Source organism: Zymoseptoria tritici, chromosome 4, assembly GCF_000219625.1.
Source record: "Zymoseptoria tritici IPO323 chromosome 4, whole genome shotgun sequence".
In the NCBI taxonomy this organism is placed as follows: Eukaryota; Fungi; Ascomycota; class Dothideomycetes; order Mycosphaerellales; family Mycosphaerellaceae; genus Zymoseptoria; species Zymoseptoria tritici.
Genome location: NC_018215.1, coordinates 2,617,082 through 2,640,019, shown reverse-complemented (window position 1 = coordinate 2,640,019; position 22,938 = coordinate 2,617,082). Strand labels below are relative to the sequence as shown.

At 54.1% G+C, this 22,938-nt stretch overlaps 8 protein-coding genes across 8 annotated transcripts; 3 read left to right on the top strand and 5 right to left on the bottom strand.

The window, feature by feature from the left end:
- Positions 1 to 2,196: 2,196 nt before the first annotated feature.
- Positions 2,197 to 3,804, bottom strand: MYCGRDRAFT_92879 (uncharacterized protein; the record flags this gene model as incomplete). The annotated part of the gene is made up of 1 exon (XM_003853116.1): positions 2,197 to 3,804. One exon carries the CDS (start codon positions 3,802 to 3,804, stop codon positions 2,197 to 2,199), a length of 1,608 nt encoding a protein of 535 aa, XP_003853164.1.
- Positions 3,805 to 4,320: 516 nt separating this feature from the next.
- MYCGRDRAFT_92878 (uncharacterized protein) lies at positions 4,321 to 8,412 on the bottom strand (the record flags this gene model as incomplete). Its single annotated transcript, XM_003853115.1, has 6 exons — positions 4,321 to 5,100; positions 5,251 to 5,436; positions 5,653 to 6,055; positions 6,213 to 6,425; positions 6,521 to 6,966; positions 7,558 to 8,412. The coding sequence occupies 6 exons, from the start codon at positions 8,410 to 8,412 to the stop codon at positions 4,321 to 4,323; spliced, it is 2,883 nt and encodes a 960-aa protein (XP_003853163.1).
- A 538-nt stretch (positions 8,413 to 8,950) lies between these two features.
- MYCGRDRAFT_92877 (uncharacterized protein) lies at positions 8,951 to 9,809 on the bottom strand (the record flags this gene model as incomplete). The annotated part of the gene is made up of 2 exons (XM_003853114.1): positions 8,951 to 9,370; positions 9,651 to 9,809. 2 exons carry the CDS (start codon positions 9,807 to 9,809, stop codon positions 8,951 to 8,953), a joined length of 579 nt encoding a protein of 192 aa, XP_003853162.1.
- A 5,115-nt stretch (positions 9,810 to 14,924) lies between these two features.
- On the bottom strand, positions 14,925 to 15,950 carry MYCGRDRAFT_25073 (uncharacterized protein; the record flags this gene model as incomplete). The annotated part of the gene is made up of 1 exon (XM_003853113.1): positions 14,925 to 15,950. A coding segment is annotated over one exon (1,026 nt), but the record flags the coding sequence as incomplete, so codon positions are not given.
- Positions 15,951 to 16,421: 471 nt separating this feature from the next.
- On the top strand, positions 16,422 to 17,667 carry MYCGRDRAFT_109310 (uncharacterized protein; the record flags this gene model as incomplete). Its single annotated transcript, XM_003853174.1, has 1 exon — positions 16,422 to 17,667. The coding sequence occupies one exon, from the start codon at positions 16,612 to 16,614 to the stop codon at positions 17,665 to 17,667; it is 1,056 nt and encodes a 351-aa protein (XP_003853222.1).
- A 1,225-nt stretch (positions 17,668 to 18,892) lies between these two features.
- MYCGRDRAFT_104325 (uncharacterized protein) lies at positions 18,893 to 19,329 on the top strand (the record flags this gene model as incomplete). Its single annotated transcript, XM_003853175.1, has 1 exon — positions 18,893 to 19,329. The coding sequence occupies one exon, from the start codon at positions 18,911 to 18,913 to the stop codon at positions 19,133 to 19,135; it is 225 nt and encodes a 74-aa protein (XP_003853223.1).
- Positions 19,320 to 20,522, top strand: MYCGRDRAFT_92874 (uncharacterized protein; the record flags this gene model as incomplete). Its single annotated transcript, XM_003853176.1, has 1 exon — positions 19,320 to 20,522. The coding sequence occupies one exon, from the start codon at positions 19,320 to 19,322 to the stop codon at positions 20,520 to 20,522; it is 1,203 nt and encodes a 400-aa protein (XP_003853224.1).
- A 1,473-nt stretch (positions 20,523 to 21,995) lies between these two features.
- On the bottom strand, positions 21,996 to 22,505 carry MYCGRDRAFT_39975 (uncharacterized protein; the record flags this gene model as incomplete). The annotated part of the gene is made up of 2 exons (XM_003853112.1): positions 21,996 to 22,360; positions 22,409 to 22,505. 2 exons carry the CDS (start codon positions 22,503 to 22,505, stop codon positions 21,996 to 21,998), a joined length of 462 nt encoding a protein of 153 aa, XP_003853160.1.
- Positions 22,506 to 22,938: the final 433 nt, after the last annotated feature.

Sequence of the window (22,938 nt, the reverse complement as noted above, 5' to 3'; positions counted from 1 at the left end):
TGAAGAATACTTGCATTGGAATTTCCAGACAGTAGTTCAAAGGCCGTGGTTGGTGAAAGGGGAGGGTTTGACCGTGCACCAATACATCCGAAAGCAGCTGCGAAGACGTTGTTTCCATCTTCAGCGTCCGAACAAAGAAACTCACGACTTTCCTGCGATTGTGAGTCCGAGGGCTTTTTCGACGACGCGAGATACGGGAACTACATACTGCCTAATTCCGGCTGGAATGCAACATGACGTTCGATTGTACTACAGACTTTTGCGGAAATCTTGATGTGGCTCCTAACAATGAAAGTACAGCTCTGCTCTCCGACTCGCCCTCATTTTCGTCATCGCCCTCGTCCTCATCTTTCTCATACTCTCAGCCACTTTCACATGGGCCAACGCGGCAGTCCTCCGCAGCTTACTCGATGGTCTCATCCTCGGCCTCCTCCACGGCTTTCATAACACCATATCTTCAGGTGTCGCCTCAGCCGCACCAGGCCACCGCCACCAACAGCAGTCTCGTCCGGGCCGACATCCTCTGCACTCTCCGTTTGTTCTTCCTCGTCTGAATCCTAGTATCCGACATCCTCGTCGTCCTGAGACATGTCAGCGATGGTAGGCAACGTCACAGGGGAATGGAATATTTCCACCGCGATACTATTGCAGGCAAATCCAACAATCAGATGCCAGCGAAAGTAGTCGAGCCGCTCGTGTTTCTTGGACCTTGCAAGACTGAATTGCGGTGTCTCTGAGGCGGTCGCAGTGCGCAGCGTTCGAGCACTTCTGTGACGGATTTCCTCGGGAGTGTTGAGTTGGCAATTGCAGTAGCTTGGGCATGTACCGCCGTCGCCGGCTTTTTGGTGACTTTTACGATAACTTGCGGGGGAGCGTAGAGTCGATACGCGGGCTGCCCCGGTCGGAGATTCAGTCTTTGTGAAAAAGTGGGCGAAAGGAACGATCGAGCCGCGGTGGATTTTCAGAAGGTGAATTTACGTAGTGCCTGAGGCGCCAAGATTTACCCCTTTTCGTCTCGTTCGGTCGATTCTCTCCATGGAACCTACACCGCTTGATACTCCACACGCTTGATACTCCCTACGTAGGTAAAGCCTCTCGTCCGCAGCGAAAAGGTAGCTCTTACCCTAGCAGCCGTGGCACCATTAGTCAACGGCCCGGCACACCTCTCCTTTGGCCTTTACAGAGCTTGATTGCGAATGCATAGGCTTCGGGACAAGTTTGATCCGACAGGTGCCGATGATACCCGACTTGACACTAATCGGTGTGAAAAGGGGGAAAGGTCTGGCCCTGGATCCTTCAGAATCTCTTCGTCTTTCGTGCCTGGCTGCTTGTTGTGCTGGATGATCTTGCTCACACATAACAAGTCTGCGCGCTCAAAATGTACATCGTGCTTATACAGACATGGACGCGATCGAGCGCGGCAAGCACCACTCTCTAGGAGCCGTGGGCATCGCCCTCAAGTGTGTAGCCTTCGCTTAGACCTCCATGCGGGCAGCCCACCTTCTCCACGCCCAGATGATATACGAAGAAGGGACGGCAGATATGTAGCTTGGTGCAGTTGGCGTCGTCGCAAAGGCTAGTTGCACTTTTCTCGGTGCTGGTCTTGCGCTCGAGTTGTTGGCGCAGATGCTCTGGATGAGCAACAGTCGGGTTTTGTTGCGGACGAAGGCGACGCCGGAGATACCACCGACACCGTAGAATGCTGGGTTGGTGGTAGCCTTATTCATGATAGTGAACGCTGGAATTTTCCCCGCCGCGTTCACAGAGAGATTGGTGTTGAGATTGGCTTAACGAGGTGATGGGATGCCATCAGGAGGGCGGTGAGGGTTGTTGTCGTGTACAGCGGCGTCAGGTTCTCCGAGTAATCGAACAGGAGTAGCACGTGAGATACTTCTTGAGTCTCCACAGAAGTATGGGGTGGGCTAGGAGAGCTACGTTGAGGGTTACGTCCAGAGCATGTCCAACGCGGAAAACGGCTACCACGCAATGGTTTATCGAGTCAGCATGGTGAGGAGAAAGTCTGCAGATGTTGAAGAAGCTGCTTGATTCATCGGACTGCGTAATACCCTCAATGCACGCTATGAACATGTACAACTGCCTCATCAACGGAATGTCCCATCGAGATGCCCTGCGCCATCGTGTGGAACCCTTGAATCCGTCGACCAGTCCGTCGCTTGCATGAAGTCCTTGACTCCGTCAATTCTCCTTCACGTAGTAGCCCAGGCTCGATGGTGTCGACCCATTGGATCTGTCTGCCGATGGCAGCGGGAGGAGACGCATGTTGTTGAGATGGCGATCGTCGACCTCAGTGTGGGAGGTCATGAGAACACATGCCCGTCGAGCACTGATGCAGCTTGGGCAAGCTTTCTGTTGGTCCCAAACCTGTACTATCTTGACTTTTTGGCATTTGATGTACACGCAGTCCTTGTTGTCAGTCTTCCCGCTTTGTGGCAGAGGAGTAAACCAGGGCCAATTGGTGCCTTTATTTTTCTCGAGCTTCGAAAGCGTCTCCTTGAGCTTGACCTGCAACTCTGCATTCAGGTCCGGGTATGATATATCGTCGTTGACGATGACGTCTGGCAATAAGCTGTCGGTATCTCTCTCGTTGGAGACTTTCTCCGCTCTCGGCTTCTTCGCAACAGGCTGCTCGAGGTCATCTTCGTCATCTGGCACCACATCCTTGCGTTTACCACGCCGACTACCTCCACTGGACTCTACGATGGAGTCGTCTCGAGTGGATCGCCGAGGTGCTCGGCTCTTGGACTGTCGGGTGGCAGCGTGGGATATCTGCTGAGACTCTTGAGGGAGGAAGGACGAAGAGGGCATGAGCGTAGTCGCTTGAGACGAATCTTCCACTTCGATGACGCCGGTAGAGTCCATGGAGCCTATATGGCTGATGTCGGAGATTGGACTGGGTCGCTGGAACGAGCCGCCTGGGACACCACCTTGCTGGGCGGTCTTGTGTGGCTGGCACTTTGTGCCGCTTGAAGGCACAGAGGACACTTTGTCCAGTCTTCTCGAGCAAGTATCTATCGAAGATGAGAGGCTCTTGACGAAATCTTGGCACACCGAGACGTCGGAATCGGTGTCCGTGATCTTTGCGCTAAAATTGTCGAGTTTCATCTTCAACTTCTTGATGTCGACAATTGCATCTGAGCAAGCATCAGTGGCATTGCCGATGGTATCGTTCGCTTTGGAGACGGTCTCATGGTTGAGTGTCGCCAGGATCGTCGTGGCTGAAGTTGCCTCTGCTTGGAACTTCTCAGAGCATGACTTCACGTCAGAAGCATATGAAGTCAAAGTGCCTTGCACTTGCTTTGACTGCTCAGACACCTTTGTCATCTCGGATGACGATTCTTGGGCGGAGGTGGCGAGCTTCTGGCAAGTCTGCTTCATAGCCGAAGCATGCTCTGTCAATTGGTTGGAGATTTTCTCCGTGGAGGCCTCAAAGCCTGTTGCAGTCTCTCCGACCTTGTCGGTGCACGACGACAATTTCTTCTCGTGAGCGGAGAGACGATCTATGAGACCGTTCAGCTCCTCGCTCCGCTCGTTGGTCCGTGTGATGCTCTCCAGCTCTTCTTTCTGGATCCTGCACCTGCTCGAAAGTTCGCGATTCTCCTGCTCCAGTGTGCTGATGCGAGCCCGCATCTGGTGTATTTGCTTCAGCAGGTCGTTGGCGTCGGAATCGTCTTCTTCACCGCTTGGCGACATGACCTGTTGTGGGAGGTCTTTGACCTCGTTCAGCGGCTGCATCGGTGTTACGACCTGTTGTGGGAGGTCATTGACCTGGTCCAGCTGCTGCATGGCTGAGTGCGGCCGTAAAGGTGCCATCACGCGGAACGAGGGCGGCTGTGAATACCGCGATGAGATTCTGTTGTGTTGACTGTCCTCTTCGTGACGATCCGCCATGATGAAAGGTAGCGAGGCTCGTTGCCTTGGTTGTGATGAAGATGGTCGAGATAGGAGGGAAGAAGGAAGTAAAGCAAGTGAAGTGAAGTAAGAGCTAAGCTAGGCAGGTCGATTCTTAGGCGCAGTCGCGTCGCGTCGAACGTCGCTCCTCAACGTGATTTCTGTTTGTTTACCTTACCAAATCACAACATTTTCACATAATTTCTCGTCGTCGACGGACAAAAATGAAATGATCGTATTAGATACGCCCATACAGGGTAGACAGGTTGTGAAATGGCAACACTTCAGGGGTACCTCATGGCGATAGCACTCTCCCCTTCCGTTTCTTGCGCCTGAGCTGCGATCGCCTAGATCCCGAACTCCGTCCTGCACTTGATAGCCTCCTTCTCCGCCACCGAAGGCGACTTCCCGCTACTTGTTGGCTGCTTCAGTCATCTCTTGTGTGAAGTCTTTGACTGGATCGGCATTGTCGACCATAGATTTGGCCTGCGCAGTTATTGCCGCGATCTTGCTCTGCTTCGCAAGATTGGTTGCGGTGTTCCTCGCCTTACCCCTGGCCCTGCTCTCCATTTTGTTGGTTTCAATCTCTTCGTCAAGATTGAAGTTCTTCAGCTCGACCAGCCCGATCGTGTTCGTTGCTTGCATGATGGCATCGATCCGGCATTGAGACATGAAATTGGAAGCGGCGTTGTTTGCCGCTTGCGCTGCTCTCTCTCGTTGCTTGCTCTTGGCATCGTCAATCTGGAGCTTGCAGTCTTTGACTGAGTCAACCAGGATTCCAGACAAAGATGCCTCGATCGCTTGAAGCTCCATCTCATTTCGAGACTCTTCAACTTGGGCGTCCACCGATTCCTGTAGCTTCGTTTGCTGGGATTCCCGAGCGGCGCTCAGCTCAAGCGGATGGTCCTTGACCTTGTCGACGGCGATACTTGCTGTCTGCGCGAGGATTGCCTTGACCTCAGACTCGCTGCGAGCGTTGCTCGCGATGGCTCGGACAGACTGATCCAGGCGGCTCTGTTGTGGAGTGAGAGCATCCTTGATCTGAGGGGTAAGGTCCAAGACCTTGTCGACGGCGATGCTTGCTGTCTTGGTGACGATTGCCTTGCCCTCAGACTCGCTGCAAGTATTCTTCGCCCGCGCCGCTGTAGACAGATCCAGCTTGGTCTGTTGCTCGGCCACAGCTTCGCTGAGCTGGGTGGTGAAGTTCGTGACCTCGTCAACCTTGACATTGTCCGTCTCTGCTTTGATGACATTGACGGTCTCTGTATTGTGCGTGTTCTGCGCGTCGGCCTCTGCTGCCTTTCTGAGCATTTACAGTCGAAACTCCCGATCAGCACTGACTTCAGCAGTGCAGTCTTTGACTGTGTCGACGCTCGTCTGTCCGGTCTCAGCGTTGATGACCTTGATGCAGGCAGTGTTGCGTTCATTGGAAGCCTGATTGTCCGCAGCCGTTCGGAGCTTCTCGTCTCGAGCGTCTTTCACGAATCTGAGGTCGCTGGTATGGTCTTTGACCTCGTGGATGGATATCTGCGTGGTTGCAGTGTGAGTAACACTGACGGCAGCAGCGTTCTGGACAGTCACCGTATCACGGTCGGCAGCCGTTCAAATTCTCGTGTCTCGAGCGTCTGTCTCGAGCTTCAGGTCAGTGGTGAAGTCCTTGACTCCGTCAATGCGAGTCTGCTCAGTTCTGGCGAGGACAGCACCGACAGTGGCAGCGTTTCGATCGTTCAACGCTGCATTTACGGCGGCTGTCTGGATTGTCGAGTGCTGGGCATTTTTCGCCTCCTTGAGGGCGGTGGTGAAGTCCTTAACCTCGTTACAATGAATCTCGAAAGTCTTCTGATGGATTGTCTTGAGCTTGACCCCATTGACCTCGTTCTGCACGCTCTTTGTCGCTCTCTGTGTCATGCAAATTCGAGCAGCCTCGTTAGCATCATCGGAGACAGGTGATCCGCGCTCTCGTTGCTTGCGGTCATTTCCCGTCGACAGCGGTCGTTTGGCAAGATGATCTTCCGAAAAAGGTAAGACGGCAGATCCTCTGGCAGTAGAACTATGGGCTTGGCGGTCTTGGAGATCCTGGAGAGCATCCCGGAAGTTGCTTCCGTCAGGGAGGAGGTTCTGAAAGGTCTGGAGTGGAGGGCAGTAGCTGAGATTGCCACAGGAATTTCGAGAAGAAGGAGAGGGCGAAATAGGAGAGAACGATTCACATATCCCGAATTCATATCTTTTGGTCAGAGAAATATCCTCCCGTCCGGCGGATGCCTCTCTTTCGAAGACTTGGACTTTGAATGCAGATATCTCACCCAGATGCATTGGTTATAGCGAGAACTGTGGAGACGCAACCAGAGAGCACGAGCTCCGGTATGCCGCGGCGGAAGCGGAATGCAAAAGCCTTGCCGCCTCTGCCGGCTAGAAGCTCGGAACACACTTCTCGCGGCCGCTCTGGGGTATGTTTGAGATCTTTGCGTCGTCTCGGCACACCGTACCGCTTCTCTTCATTCGACTCCCAGCCGTTGCTGTACCTTGTGCAAAGCGTTCAAGCGTTGAGATGGAAGCAGATCTGCTGTATCATGGCCGGATAGGCCAACACCGAATCTGGGCGTTCCCATACCAGCTGAGCGTCTGCAATCCGTGGGCCGGCATTGTACCATTCGGAGTATTCTGGTGCGGTGTTGGTTGAAGCGGACCGTAGCGCCGCGGTGGCTCGTAGTATGCAATGTCGAGAGAGAAAGGAAGGTCTCTGACCTGCTCCAACCAAAGCTGCTCATCTTTGTCGGTGAACCGGTGCCATCCAAAGTATAGGCATCTCTGAATCTCGACATGTCGAAGCCGAGGGAAAAGCTCTCTGAGCCGCTTAACGGTCTCCAGATCTAGGAATGTGCAGTTGACAAATTCCAGGCGGAAGACAGGTGGATTTTCAGTCGTGGCCGGCTTGGCGTAAACTGCGGCGAAGAGAGCTTGAGCCGTCATCTTCTTGCTTGCGATCTCACTACCAAGTATGGTGACTGTTGGACGTTGGAGATGCTCGGCATCGGAGGCGGCATTGTTGTATGTGACCTGTGGTACCCAGTGTAGCTCGTCAGGGAGGTTGTGGAATTGGCGAGCCCGATAATGAATGACTTCCCCTCGGTGCTGGGACCGACTTCTGATGCTACTGGACGCCTCGCATGGCCTTGGTCGGACCTCATGCGCAGGGAAATATTGATCGCAGTCGAGTGTGCATGTTCTGACGAACCTGGTACTGTCTCATACCATTCTCCATCCGTAAGATCTACAATACATCCTGACAGCCTCTCTTCGGAGCTTAGGCGTCTCCAATCTTCGGTCCATGACATGCTGTCACAGAGCTCTCATCCTGCGGCGCATCCTCTCAAGTTCGACAGGATCCAGCAAATCGATACCCTTGAGCTCCTCGCGCCTCGTCGCAATTTCGATCTCAATTTGTAAATGCAGCATGCGATTTACTCGGGCTATCACGTCATGAGACAGAGCTTGGACGTCCACAGAACCGAGAGCTGTCCTCAACTCGAAGGTATAGTGCGCTAAAAAGCTTGCTAGGTGCCCAGTCTGGACGCGAGAGGCGGCAAAGAAGTACCATCTAAACAGCCAGTCCACGATAAAGGCCAGTACGCAAGGTATGGAAGTCACCGCGCCAAGCGGCGGATGAGCGGCGTAGACTCTCCAGAGTAGCGTTAGGCAGCTTGCAAGGACAGCAGCGATGGTCATCGTCTTTCCAGCTTGGACGTCCTTCGCCATCGACCTCATGTCAACATCGACTGGCCTAGGATTGTAGGAAAATTGGGTGCCGTTGACGACGCTCGGATACAGCTCGAGGCCATAACCCGGATGGCTAAGGAAAGTATCATGGCGTCGCCAGGTACCTTTAAGGAGGCGGCACATTCTCTCCTTGTGCAGCTCCGCACTCAACAACCATAGTACGTTCGAGATGAACATCTCATACTGATAAGGAAGTAATCGATCGGAACCCGAGCGATTGAAAGCTTGCTGCCATTCATCGTCAATGTGAGTTTTGGCACTGCAATCAACAGTGCCGCCGCCTTCAAAGCGGATGAATGGCGCTGTGCGTAGGAAGTCGGGCCAGACCAGGTGGCGGAGGTCGTTTTGAGAGCTGCCAGGGATGACGCCTTTCTTGTTACTTCGAAGGCTCGGAGCGTAATCGCCGCAGCGTAAGTTTCCGATGAAGACTCCTCCTGGAAGGATGCGGATCGGAATGTAGTTCAAGAGGAAGAGGAGTTTCTTGGCTTCGCTATGCATCTGCTTGCTCGTGGCGAGGATTTGTGGGTGGCAACCCCTAACGGAAGAGGCTTCTGGCAACGTGAGGAGTTCGTAGTAGACCAGGTTTCGAATTTCAGGCGGGAGATCCAGAAAGTGAAAGGAAATCGCTAGTGGTAACCAAGGAGGATCATTCATCATGAGTCTAATTTCGTGGTTGTTGGGCATTGATGCGGAGCTGGAGCGTCGAGATCCAGATAAGGTGGCCATTATTTTTGACGTGAGCTCAAGAGGTAGCTTTGTTTCAGGATCGGAAGTGTGTAAAGTCAAGCGCCGCTTGCCATACTTCTTGAACGGTTTTGAGTTGAGTGGAAAGTTTGGCTCATCCAGCCGTGCTTCCTTGGTTCGACTCCAGCACGGATTCGGTGCAAAAGCGGTCAGGTAATCCTGGAGCCAGATCTGGTATTAGTTTCCAAGCTCCGCGGGCTTCCTGCGCTTTTTGCAAGAGGGATGAGCCATGGTGCCGTTAAATCAGTTGCGACCAGACAAAGACATTACGATCAGGTCCAAGAGCTGTCGAAGCAGTCATGAGTTGGGGTTCGGTTTGCTGTGGACGTAAAATTGCACGAAATACAGCATACCGAAAGGCTCATAGATGCCACCCTCTGGAATATCCGAACTCAGCCTTCGTCTCACGCTTGGGTTCTCCTGGTCCAATGCACGTCCAAAGATCCTGCTGCTGCTTTCACCCTGCACGTGGAGGGTACTGCTGAAGTCCAAATCGGCGCTCGCTGCGCAAAGCTCGACTCTAGTCCTCGAGTGGCTTCGGAAACACGATTCGGTGCTGGTAGTACCCCGCTGTCTTGTCTTCGTCCTCCAGCACGACATCAAAAGGCCGCTGCACGAGAAGTCGCACGAAGTGCGTGAACCGATAAGTCGTCGGGCACGATGCCGCAATGTGCTGTTCGTCTTCGAATTGTGGACAATGCAAGCGGTTCCTCTTGGCCAAGCGAAGCATGTCGTTGCCGTAACAGTGCCTCCGAGCTAAGTCAATAATCCGAGATCTTGCTGACCTTCCTGTTTGGAGCACGGTCTGATCCTGAATCACGTCCGCAATCCTGATGGACTTGAAGTGATGTAACATACGTGGCTCAACGGAGCGTAGCCAGTGTGCGAGCCTCCTTCCTTCTCCGCCCAAGCTGGTTCGAAGGATCACATTGATCTCAACCTTCGTGACATAGTAGTATGACAGAAGCTCCTCGCGCATGGCGGCACAGGTTTGCGTCACGGGAGGAAGATTGGATGCCCGACCATCTCTCGATCTGCGCGTTTCGCCATTGTCGACGACGTAGAAGCAGCAGCTTTCGCCAAAGTGAAGACTGGCATGATTGTCGACCGCCATCTTCCCTATCTCAGACCAGAGCTCTTTCGGCAGGTCAAGAAGGCGGAATGTCTTCTGGACCCCATCAGTCCAAGAAAATAGCAAGCGTAGGGTCCAAGAAACTTACCCTTCCATGGAAGGTCTTGATTGCTTTGTTTCCATGCTCTTCCGTCGTGTCATCTTCGCGCGCGTGCTTGCGCAAGCCGGTCTCGATTTTCTGGTTGTCTTGCGGCGCATCGTCGGAGGCCTGCGGCTGAGGTGTGGGTGATGGCGATTGTGAAGCCATCTACAGGGATGGTGGTGGATGGTAGACGATGAACAGCAGTGAAGTTTTGATCAAATTTTGCTGAAAGAGGAAAGTTTGCTGAGGGTGTTTCGTATCTGGGCAGGCACAATGCAGGGACTGAGCGTCCGCGTGGTGCGCCCCTGCGTTACACGACGTTTCACAGTGAGGGGCAGAGAGCAATTCTGAACGTTCTGCAGTGAGTTCGACGGGAATCTATGGCACATTCAGGGTGCACATGTACCGCGAGCGTCGAACTTGTGCGCGTAACTCCCTCCACTGTCCTTTCACTCGATGCGCTTCTCCAAAGTCATGATGAAGTTAGTGAAGCTCTTGTACGAGCGTTTCAACTTCATGATCACCGGCTTGAAGGACTCGGCTTTCTTCTCACTTGAAGACGACCATCTCCTTGTACTCTCGGATGCCGCGCGCAGCGTCATACTCAATCTTGTCCCCGAGCTCGAATTCCATCCTTCCTGTCTTGCCCGGAGTCTTGAAGTCCAGACTCAAATTGATGCGCACATAGTCGGTCCATGTGCCACCATTGTTAAACAGATTTTTGGAGTCCAGATGAGCCTCCAAGGCGTCCACATAGTAGGCATCTTTCATTCCTAGCACAGTCACATGGTCGACCGTAGGTTCCGGACACTTCACGAGTCCGATGATACTAACTCCCTGAATGGCACGAAGCATATTGGGATCGACGAATCGCAACCACACCAGGATAGGGAAGCTGCCTGCGATATCGTGCCAGTCGAATATGAGGTTGATCTTGGTCTGGAAGAAGTAGACAAGAAGTTCGCGGCGAAGGAGGGAAGTAGCCTGCGTAATGGCTGGAGGGGTTGGAAAGCAGCCCGGAAAGTTCTTGACAATCATCCATGGGGTGTACGTGATAGTCTGGGGCAAGATGGGGCGAGTTCCCTTTATGCGAGCACTTCGATCATGTAGAAGCGCATCAGACATGCTTTCAAGCGGAGTAGCGACTCCAGGTGCATCGTCGACCACCATCTTGCCGATTCTCACCCAGAGCTCATCGGGCAAGTCGAAAAGTCGGAAGGTCTACCAAAGGTGTTAGCGATATCAGCGAGCATTCTCGCAGAGCTTCATACCTGCGGCTTGGTCTCTTCCGCTCCCACAACATCGCGCTCTTTTATGTCCGACGCACTTTGAACATTTGCCTGGGTAACCTCTCCGTCGTTTATTGCATTTCCGGCGATGGCATCAGACGTCGAGCGGTTTGAGTTGAAGCGATCAGACACATCGACCATCTGTGGCGGGCTGAGGGTGTGTAAGAGATCATGCTGTATGGCGAGTTCCAGAATTTCCATCGTGTGGCGTGAAGCTGAGTATTCTTCCATTGCGAGCGCCTGGAAGGAGGCTCAGCAGATGTAGCGCGGGATAAATTCCTGTGATGGCGTGTGTTGATGCAGATGTAAAGAGAGAGAAGTTCAAGCTCGGAAAGTGTGCGAGTGGAAGGAAGCTTCGACGCACGGACGCCGCACGCCGCTGAGTCAGCGCTGCGAGGAAGTGAAGTGAACAATAAGGTGGAGAGCTTCGTTGCCTTCAGCGGCACATGCTCAACTTGCACGCTTTACATGTGCAACTCATACCACTGCTGGTAATGGAAGCAGACTTTGTGCAGTTAGGATGGCTGATTCATGAAATAAACACCTTGTACTTGGAACTTGTAGCATAAGCATACGTACGAGGAGCCGCATGGAAACGCATGGGTTCTGCATCCGCTTCTCCTACCGTGCACGCTGACACAGGATTGACACAAGCCACTCAGTTGCGACTCGCCGAAGTCAATGTTGCAATGTTGCTTTTGCTCCATCCCAGAATAGCAAAGTGCCCGCATGATCACAGTATCGCCATTCGCCGCCGTCCATCTCACTTGAACACAAGTTTGCCCTTGTACTCTTTGATACCGCGCGAGACATCGTACCCAGTCTGGTCCTCCACTTCGAATTCAACTTCCAAGCGGACCCGGACAAGGTCAGTCCATGTAGGCTCCTTGACGTTGGGCACCTTACTTTTCAGCTGATCCTTCAGCATAACGACGTGAACATAGTCATCGTCATCGGCATCAGGTCCCAATGGCAATGTCATGAGTGCAGCTGGAGAGTGGGCGAGGCCAGTGATTTTGACCCCTTGCATAACACGGCGCATTTCTCGGTCCACCTGTTTCACCCAAAGCGCAAAGATGTAAGTGCCCAGAATATCGCGCCAGTCGAATGTAAGGTCGATCTTGAACTTGTAGTAGTACGCAAGTAGCTCGCGCCTGAGTCTAGAATTGGCCCGTGAGATGGCTGGGGGTGCTGGAAAGTAGGTTTTCAACATGTACTTCTTGTGATTCGCAAGTCTCATCGCCTTATCGTCAGGAGACTGCTCGTCCAGGGGACTGCTCCGGGAACCCGCGGGAGTTTTGGGCATGAGCATGTCAATCGCCCTTTCCGGAGGAGTTGCGATTCCTGGTGAGTCGTCGACGACCATCTTCCCAATCCGGACCCAGAGCTCATCCGGCAAGTCGAGCAGACGAAAAGGCTGGCGTTGTCAGCTATGCGCATGGGAGATGGAGCAACTTGCCGTACCTGAGTGTCCGTCGCCTGCGCATCGTCGGTACCCTTGTCCATCGTGTCTTCATTCGTCGGTGAGCTGTACGTATTGGCCATAGCCGTTTCAGCGGCTTGAATGGAGTCGACCATCGCTGGAATGAGGCGAGTTCCGGTGATGAAGTGAAGTGGTCGGGTTTGCGCAAGAAGCTGGGCGGTGTTGATGAATTGTGGAGGTCCGCCGTCGTTGGAGTGGGAGCAAGAAATAGAGCAATGTGAGTGCTCACTTCTCTGCAATGCGCCGATGGATAAAGCACATGCGTGACAAAGTGTGTTGATGATGGAGAAGTGAAGTAAAGAGATGACATTTGAAAAGTCGCTGCTTGAGCTTTACTTGCGCGCACGGACGGAGATGAGTCAGCCGTGAGGTGAATTGCAAAAGCTTCGGCCTGCGTGCATTCACTGCTGTCCCAATGAAGCTGCAAGCTGCGCATTTCCTCCCGTCCGAGCCATGATGCAACGCAGACACCGGATGCATATATCTCGGCGTCGTCAGCCCTCCCATCGCATCTCCACCTTCGATATCCCATGGACCACAGGATTTGTTCGATTTCAGGAGTGCAAAGACTGCCTCAACAAGTACCACCGCCCGAATGTTCTCGAAGATAAACGCCAAAACAGCAATGATTTTGTCTCAACCGTCTCATCATATGCAAAGGCTCGCGGCCATAATATGTGCGCCGCTTCAGCCCGTCTAAGCTGAAGGCAATCGCGCGGTGCTTCAACCCATCTCACTTGAAGGCGATCGTGCCCTTCCATTCTCGATACTCTGGAGCAGCCTCGTACTCAGTCTGGCCAACGACCTCGAATTCCAAGCCTAGCTCAGACCGCAGATATTCCAGGTAGGTGTGGCTCTCGACCTTGGACTTCGTCTTCGTCAGCCGCACCCTAAAAGCGCACACGTGAATGGAATCTTGTCGAGAGCGCAAGGCCAAGGCATAGTGCTTCGTACGGTCGACTTCCGCCAGACCGATGATGCGAACTCCGCGTACCATGCGATGTCGCTGCGGGTCGGTCTTCTGAAGCCATGCGCAGAGATATTCCGTACTCTTGAGGTCACGCCAGGTGAATGTGAGACTGATCTTGGTGTGGTAATAGTAGGCAAGCAGCTCGTTCCGGAGGGCGGAGGTTGTCTGCGTGATGGCGGGAAGAGGCGGAAAATGATCGCGGAGCACTTTTTCCCTGTACTGCTTAATTTTCGACTGAACTTCGGTGAGATACGCACCGACGATGTAGTCTGCGGAATTGGGGAATGGTCCTGCAACAGAGTCCATGATGGACGCGAATGCGTCACTCATGTTGTCCGGAGTCGTGACTCCCGGGGAATTGTCGATGACCATTTTGCCGATCCGAACCCAGAGCTCATCGGGCAAGTCAAGCAGGCGGAATGGCTGCAGGAGTGTCAGCTGTGCAAGCCTTCGAAGATGTTTGAGCAAGACGGCTTACTTGAACTTCGGTCGCAGTGAGCTCATCTGCGATCTGCGCATCCGGCTTGTTTTGCGCAGTAGCAACGGCACCGTTAATCTCGGCCAGGTCTGTCATGATGCTGGATTTGTGGACGTTGATGCCGGAGATGATTCGATGTGGCGAAGTAGGAGTGTGAGCAGTGCTGCTAATGCGCTGGAGCTGCTGCCGATGAAGCTGAGTTGGGGAATGTCGAGGGTGCGCCGGACTGAAGCAGAGGCGTGTTGTTGCGAGTTGCGGATGTTGATGAAGGTACGAGGTTGAAGATCAAGCGCACGACCGAGAAGAAAAGGTATCATCCAAAGCACGGGCCTCGTTCAGTCAGCCCTGAGCTCAAGGTGAAAGTGAAATTCACTGGCACATGTTCACCCTGCTGCGTTAAAGGTATCAGATGTGCGGAAGCTGACACCCCTCCCTCGATACATATGAATCTCTCGCTCTCTCGACACTCGTACACAGTGTTGCGCAGTTCGTCCTTCGCAGCAACCTGGCTGGAAAGCATCGTACCATCCACGGACGCTCTTCCATCACTCCCGAGCTTCCTCACTCATTCCGACCTCCATTCATCACGGGAAGAAAATATGAACCACTGTCTTCGCCTAACCGCATTGCAACTGGTATGCACCCGCCAAGTCAGAAAGCAGTGCGTTCCAAGCACTGCAGCCCAGGACGAGCATCGATTGTAGCATGGTCAACCGCAAGCTCTACTGCTGCTGCGACGAGTGTCCGTCTGCTGCTTCCTTCGCAGGCCTGCCGGAGGACCGAGTGTTCCGCACGCTTGGATAGCCGGCTTCGACGGCTTGACGATTGCGTTGCTCCAGCCTGCGTGCGCTATTCCGTTCCCAAGACGCAAAGCTCTATCGCGCAGCACAAGACTCTCGAGGAGCGCAAGATTTCCGGGAGCCGTCTCGGGGCAAAATTGCAATGCCCTCGGCTGACGCTCCATCTATAGGGAGAGCCAGCTGCACCTCCTTGCAGCGACCAGCAGTCTGTGTGTGTGTTCCCTCGAGTGTTCTCAACCCAAAGCCTCTCATCCCTTCCGTCTCTTGCAAATCGCAGCCACAACCGAGATATCATCCGGCTTCCCACCCTCAATCGCCAATCCCTCCTCAACAGCCTTCTCCATAAATGGCGAAGCGGCGAACGGATCCTCCGCAATCTTCCTCGCCGCCAGCACAATTTCCTGCGCCACATACTTCATCGCCTGCTGCAGATCGAAGTCATGTCCATGCTTTTCCTTGATAGTCTTCAACGCTCCTGCTGCGTAGTCTGAAATCTCCTCTTCCCACAAGTTGTCCGTCACTCCGTCGCTCAACGCCAAAACCACATCATCCTCCTCCACATCCACTTTATCCAGCACTGCATTCCCTTCTGGGGTATCCGGACTGTTGGTTCCCAGCTGTCGAGGACAATCAAAGTAATGATACTGCTCCACGCTTGAAAAGAGCACCTCTCCTTCTCCACTCTCCTGCGGCCGAACCACCAAGACCTTGCAATCGCCCAACTGTGTCACATACACAAGCGGCTTGTCGTCCTTCCAATGGAGCAACGCCGCACTCGTGGTTGTCGTCCCATGCCACTCATTCGGCTCGCTCAACGCGGCCTTGGTGTGTTCATACGCCTCTTCCAGCCACTTCACCGGCTCTGGCTCTCCATCCTCTCCGCCCGCATACAACGCCTTCTCCGCCGAAAGTGCCATGAAATGCGCAATCAGCCGACTCCACAGCGGAGCGCATCCTCTTTCTCTTGTCGCCCAAGCTCCTACACCGTCATTCGTCGCAATCAACGTCTCAGACACCAGCATCGCATCATCGCCATTCGTAACGCCTCTTATCATCTGTCCGTCGACTTTCGGCCGGCGGTCCATCGATCGGTGGGTGGTGCTAAGCGGATCGGAGAAGGAGCCGGAAGGAGGCGAGAAGAACGGCGGAGGGAAAGGTCGAGACGGTCGTTTCGCCCAGCCAGCGTAGCCCGCGGCGAAGTAGAAGGGAGAAGCAGACTTCTTATCGGCGGAGCCATCTGGGACGGGAGTCTTGAGGCCGGTTTGTGGATCGCGGGAGCGGTGCTGCTCGCGGCGGGTGTCGGCGAATAGTCGAGGGAAGGAGAACAGTGTTCGTCGTTGGATCTGATGTATTGTCGTCTGTCGTGGTATCGTGAAGGCGACACTGCTGGTAGGCTTCAGCCGCAAGGTCAGCATCGCGGAGGTTGTCGTTGCTCGAGGCAAGGTGGCGTTGGTTGCCCGTCCGGCGGCGATGTTGGCTACATGCCACAGAGTGTATCGCCACTAAGCAGTAGGAGAATTTGCGGCCAGGAGATCTTTATCGGGATGTCGCAAGTTGTTGGGGTTGAGACGAAGAGTAACGTTCCGGACTTTAATTTTGGGTTCAGCTTTCGTGCCAGAGTCGCGGTTGGGATCCCGGCGCGCTCCCGATTGGGTTGGTCGTGCCGAAAGACGCACGGACCAGCGTCAGGCCGGCGGTCTTGGAGGAGGGATGAAGTGACTGTTCACCACAACCTTGCTGGCCACTACCGTACCTGCCTATTTGAGTAATTACTGCTTCATTGCTGTCCTGCGAACAGATATCCTGTCTGCTGGACCTTGAAAGCAACCTTGAGTATCATAGGCAAGCCAGTCTGCTCAAACCCGTTCGCTGGATCCTCACGGAACCGCACGCCATTCTTGCCTGTCCTTCGGTCAGCAAAGGCTTCGATGGGCAAGATAAGTCAATATGCCGGCCCACGACGATGACCTGCTGGCGAGATTGAATGCATTGAAGCCATCAAACCTCAGCTTCCAGCAAAAGGCTCCGTCGATAGATGTCGAAACGTCAAAGCCTCAAAGTCTCGAAGACAGACTAGCAGACCGCCTCAAGAATCTCCGAGCAGGCGGAGCAGGCCCGGCTCAGGGTTTCTCGACCACTCCCAGTCAGACTTCCGCAGCAGACTCCGCCGATGCTTTGACAGCAAGAACGCAAGTCGAGATTGCTTCAGAGCGTGATCCGATTCGAGACTGGCAGCAAGAAGGCGAGGAGCAAAGCTTGGAAGACCTGCTGGCAGAGCTTGGTCCAGACGATCAATGGAAACTGGACCCTGAAGACCCGAAGCACATTGAGACGCTGCTGAAGGAGGCTAAGGAAGCTCTTCCAGCGGAGTCGGAGAATGCCGCTGGCGACAATGCCGAGCCTGATGCAGACCCAGCGAACCCCAAGAATGACCAGGAAGAGGACTCCGAGAAAGCGGAAGACCAGCGAGATGAAGCAGAAGCCGACGGCTACGTTCAGCGTATCCTGGCCGAGCTTGAAATGGAAGCAAAGTATGGTGGTGGCGAGGAGGAGGAAGCCGCCAGCAACGACACTCGGCCGACTGAGACCTTTGGCCTCGATCTCCCTTCTACTCCATCAAATCTACCCGCTCCGCCTCCCTCTCAGTCACGAGCAAAAGAAGACACAGATCTTGCCGCCCGCTTCTCCCAGCTGGGTCTGAATCTTCCCTCAACTCCAACATCGAAACCTTCCTCGGCCAAGAAGCCCATTATCACAGCTTCTGTCAAGCCCAACGGAGACTCGAGTCTGCCTAAGTACACCGACGAAGACATCGACTCGTGGTGCTGCATTTGCAACGAGGACGGAGAGGTGAAGTGTTTGGGATGCGATGGCGATTTGTATTGCCAGGAGTGCTGGGATGAGGGACATGGAAGCGGACCTGGGAAGGAGCAGGGTCATAAGGCTGTGAGATTTGTGAAGGGTGGAGGTGAGGAGAAGAAGAAGAGGGTTGCTGCGTCTTGAGATCCATTCCCGGCCACGTAAAACGACTTGGTGCCGACGCTGGGATGCTGCCCAGGCCTCATAAATCGCGCGGCCCACTCCGCTCGACTGATCAGCCCGTCTTTGGTGCGCTGTCGCTTACCTCCCCAGCAGGGCATGGAGGACGGCGGCATGAAGGACAAGAGGAGGGTTGCTGCAGTCCAAGCTTCACTCTCGCTCGATGACAATGAGTCTATGCCATTGGTGGCCACGGGCGACGTTTGAACACTGCAGTGTCCCGATTCTGCAGCTTACCTCACTTCGTCTCACCAAGCTTGGGCCCCGGTCAGCTGCCTCTCGCCCTGCCGCTCCCGCTTCTTCATGTGACAGAGCGCCGATCGTAGCTCTCCAGCTCAAGCTTGAGCAAACACCAACACAAACCTTCTCGACTTCGAACACACCACAACACTCACACACAACATCTTCAGTCTTCAACAGACCAAAGCACAACGATGCCCCGCTCCCGCTCACGCTCTCGATCTCGCTCTCGCCCGCGCTCCTCATCCCGCCGCAGTCATCGGAGTCACCACGACGACCGTCGCAAGCAAGGAAGCATGTCTTCCGTTCACATCCCACCTGATAATCCACTGACTCATAGTCAGACGGCTTCGCCTCACCCAAGGTCTTGCTCGCCGCCACTTTCGGACTCGTGGTCATGGGCCTGCTCCGCAGGAAGAAGAAGAAAGACAGAGAGCAGGATGGAAAGGATTGAAGTGGACTCGGGTGCGATTGAATGGATCAAGACAGCGGTGGGGAAATGAAGCGGATAATTCGGCACAACGAAAGGAAAGGACTGCTATCCCGCACTTCCTGGCAAGTGAAGGCAATGGAAAGCGCATGATGCAGTCAGATGAAGGCGTACAACTGTGCTTACAGGATCAGGCGCAAAGCTGGGCTTTCGACTGGCAAAGATCGTTGCAGCGCTTTACACAGATCGAGAGAACTGTTCTCGATCTTGGTGGAATGGAGAGAAGCGGCAGTACAAGCGAAGCGCTGCATTCGGGGCTTGGAATGGAAGGAAGCTGGAAGCTTCGGCATGCGCTTTCGATCTCGGCAATTACAAGCTGCGCATCCATCTTTCAGCGCTGCAGTGACTGGTCGGTATGAGCCATAAGCCATGGCAGGTACTTCACACATACACGGCGAGCAGCGAACAGTAATTACTCGGCGACGGTCAGCACTACCTTACCAGGTATCTTACCCGAGCTCCTCATAATCCAAGCCGATGGCTCCACTCAACCTGCGCAGAACCGAGCCACTCAAGGCCGCTTCCGCGCTTTCAAGTCTCTTCCAAGTGCTGTGCCCACAACGAAGTCTGGGACGTTCGCAGAGTTTCTCAGGAGTCGAACATCACCAAGTACAGCGATCGATAACCATGATGTCGAGACGTCCGCAAATTGTGGCATCGCAGACTAGCTGTCATCAATCTCTCTGGGCGAGGAAGGTGTGAAGAGTGAAAGTGTTCTCGTAGCGACTCCCTCGACAGCCACGCCTGCCCACCGCCAGGTCCGACCTTTGGAGCCACTCTCATCCTTGAAACCTCACATTCAGCGATACATATCACTCACAAGCCCTCACACGGCAGCATCATAATATCACTCACTCTACCAGACACTCATTCTGCAGATCTCACTATGGACTACTCGCAGCATTATCCGATGGCCTACATGGACTTTGACCAGGCTTTCTACACCGGTCTACACGGCGGCGATCTGGATGATCCAGCCTTCGACCCGTCTTTCTACGCAGGGCTATATGGCAACGACGTTGATGCCTTCGATGCCGTTCAGGACTTCAGAGACTTTCCTCAAAATCTCGGATCGTCACTCTTCACTTGCACTCTCGACCAGGAGATCAAAGCAGCCTACCAGATTCCTTGGGCCGCATCGTCTCCTGAGATCAGGCGAAAGATCCCGATGCTTCAACCAGGTCCACTCCGTCGCCAGCAATCGCATATTCTCTACTCGCAGTCCCCCCGTTGGCAGAGTGTTAATGCAGACGAACCGAGCGATGCACGCCCAAAGAGACCTCTTCCGAGCCTCCGCCCCTTCTCTCCTCCGCCCTTTCTCTCTCAACTCACCCTCTTGAGACCACAACAAACTCTGGCAACGATCTCCTCCCCAGCTGCTCAAAGACCCAACTCGATCGCGAAGCGACCTCCGCCCCCCTACCTCGTCTGCCACACAACCACTCCCCATACCCACCCATGGCCAGACTCCGGCGACTTCTTCGTCGAATTTTGCGAACGGATCTATCAGCTCTGCGAGCGGTTCAATAGTGTTAGTCCGCTCTTTGGCGAGGTGCGTACATTGAGAGGGCATGTGAGCCGGTCGCATTGCCGCAACGGAAAATTGAGGTACTGGACGGTGCGGAAGATGATGCAGAATTCGGATTTTGCGTCGAAGATCAGGGTGCCTGCTGTTTTTCCCTCCACCCCGAAGTCGTCTCCAGGTTCATCAGCGGCGACCCAGGGGAGCGACTCCGCCCTGAATGTACCGAACATGCCGTCTCCGGAGAGGTCAAAATCGTCGGATCCGCTCGATCTGTTCGGCATGGACCTCATCCGCTACTACAACCCAGGCGCTACGGTCAGCGACGAGAATAGCGAAGACCTATTCTGCGGGCTATCAATCCTGGACACGAGCTCACCTACTTCAACCCTCTCCATAATCTCCAAAAACGACCATACCAACACCAATACCGTCAACTTCCACCAGTCTTTCGGAAAACGCATCAGCTCGCCTGTCTGCTTACTGTCCGGATCCTGTCTCCTGCAGTCAAACTCTGATGACACTTGCTCTCCTCCTACCATGCCAATCACCAGTCTGCATGGCTGAGGAATGGGGTAGACAGTTTCGGGAGAACGTTTCAATTTTCAGGGGTCCGGTGCTAAATGGGTGGATGGAGGATATTGCGCCAGAGTTGTGTCAGGTTACGGATGAGCCGGTGGGATAGGATCCGAAGGACTACTCACGGGTTGAAAGGTGGCTTGATGGGGTGCTGGAGGATGTGGGGATGGGGTTTGATGAAGAGGCTGTAAGGACGGAGTAAGTGGATGTGATGGCGTGGATTGATGAGGTTGAGGAAGTGGGAGGTATTGTTGGACTGGATAGGTTGGTGGAGGAGAGTTGGGTTCAAGGTGGGCGGTGAGGTCGGACAATAAGAGTGACAAGGTATGTCATTTGTCTTGGGTCGAATCTGTACAATTGCGCTGATCAGGTGTGCGTCGCTTCACCGTGCATCTTTCTTCCGTACGCACGTACAGATTTTGAGCCATTTTCGGGATGTTTCTCTTTCTCTTTTCCTTGATCTCTTCACTTAGCATCTTTTTCTCCTGCTTTTTTCCCCTCTCCATCGCTTCCTTATGGTATGCGCCCTCCGTCGGCGAAAACATCGACAGGACTTCACGGGTGAGGTATCCGGATTGCCCTTCAGCAAAACGGCAGCCCTCCCAGACTCCCCGCCGCAATCTCATAAGCCTTGAAGTGATCAACGGACTTGAGTTGCTGCTGTGCCGCCATCTCGCCCGACAGTTCCATGCTTCTCATCATCTCCTCTTCTTCCTGCGGATTCCACACATCTGAACTAAATCGCGGAACCTCATACCCATCTGGCTGGCGGGGAAGGGTCGGCCAAGGGCGAGCTGGAGGAGGCATCGGTTCGTTGTTTTGTGGTAGAGATGAGAGATGAAGTGCGAGGTTTCGGTCGAACGCGCTTTGCGGAGAGGTCTCTTGGATACTTGAGCGAGGTGTGGGGAGCTGGAAGCCAATCGACTGTCGGGAAAGCTCCGCTTGATTCCTGGTAACTTCAGCCTCTGAGAGAGACACAGGAAGCCTGCGGATGGGATTGCGAGCCTGTGACTCGCGGTTCGACGGACGGTTGAGATGATGAAGAGGTTCCTGTTCAGCTTCCAGTTGCCGGCGCACCATGTCACTGATGTTCATTGGCTGGGACAGCAGCTCGTTCGCGGATGTTGAAGCCGCCGGAGCATTGCCGCTGTTCAGCGCCATCGAGGAAGCCGCGGAGCCACCGTACTCATTGCACGTAGGCTTTTCGACAGTGAAAATGGCCTCCCTTCCCGAGGTAAAGGTGCTCTGCCGACCGCGCCTAGCGACGGTCTGGCTGTTCTGTTCTCCTTGGCGACGTTTCTCCTCACTCCCCAGAGATTTCCATTCCTCCTTCTCTTCGGGAGACAGACTCCGCCACCGTTCGCCGATGATCCTGACGACTTCTGTTTGGTGGATGCCGGGGTGCTCCGCAGTGATATGGATGTGAGTCTGCTGGAAGAACAGGTTGTATGCTGAGAGTGGTTAGGAATTGCTACGCTTGTGATGATGGACTTGAACAATACCAGTGCGTGCTTTCTTTGAGCTGGGAGCACAGGCAACTGTGATGCCGCCACATCTATTACATGTGAGTTCTTGAACGGCAGGAGTGAATCCCATCTCGGCGGGATACGCGTTCCGTCGACCTGACTTCGGTTGGGCGCGGTAATACGGATATTGCGCTTGATGGCGTTTCTTCTCCTCGTCCGCGAGTGCATACCACTCTTTCTTAATTTCGACCTCCAGCGTCCGCCACTGCTCGCCTATAATCTTAGCAATCTCCTGCTGTCGCAGACCTGGATGCTCGGCGGGAACTTGGGCCTGACGATGCTGAAAGTATAGGACGTATGCTGGAAGAAGTTAGATATTGCTGGTTTATGGGCATGCTTTCAACACACCGTTTCGTGGTCCTGCAATCTTTGGACCCGGCGGGCAGACACAAATACGAATGCTGTCACCGTCTTGACTCGTGCTTGACACCCGGCGTGCTTGCATCCGCGTGAGCATCTCATTCGAGATGGGCGAAGGATCAGTTCTAGTGCTGGAGGCCGGAAGAGGCGAGGTGATAATCTTGCCCAGCGCTGGGCGCTTGCGGCTCTGCTCCGAACCTGCGACCTTCAAGCGCTTGGCAGGTGGCTCGGTGAGTCGATGAGTCGAGCGCCACTCTTCGATGAGGGCTGAGAGTGGTATATCGGGGCTGGAGCTCCGCTGTCTACCAGCAATAGGATGATTGGGAAGTTTCAACACCACCATGGTCTTCCGTTTGCTCGGCGGAGTGGTCGTGTGTTCTCCACCGATGATTTTTTTCAGCAGCTGGACTGGATCCTTGATGATCTTGGAATGAAGACTTCGGGATTCGTCGACGGAGCCAATCCTGAGCAAGTTGCTGAAGTACAGCCTCATCAGCGCTCCCAGCTTGGAGTACGCC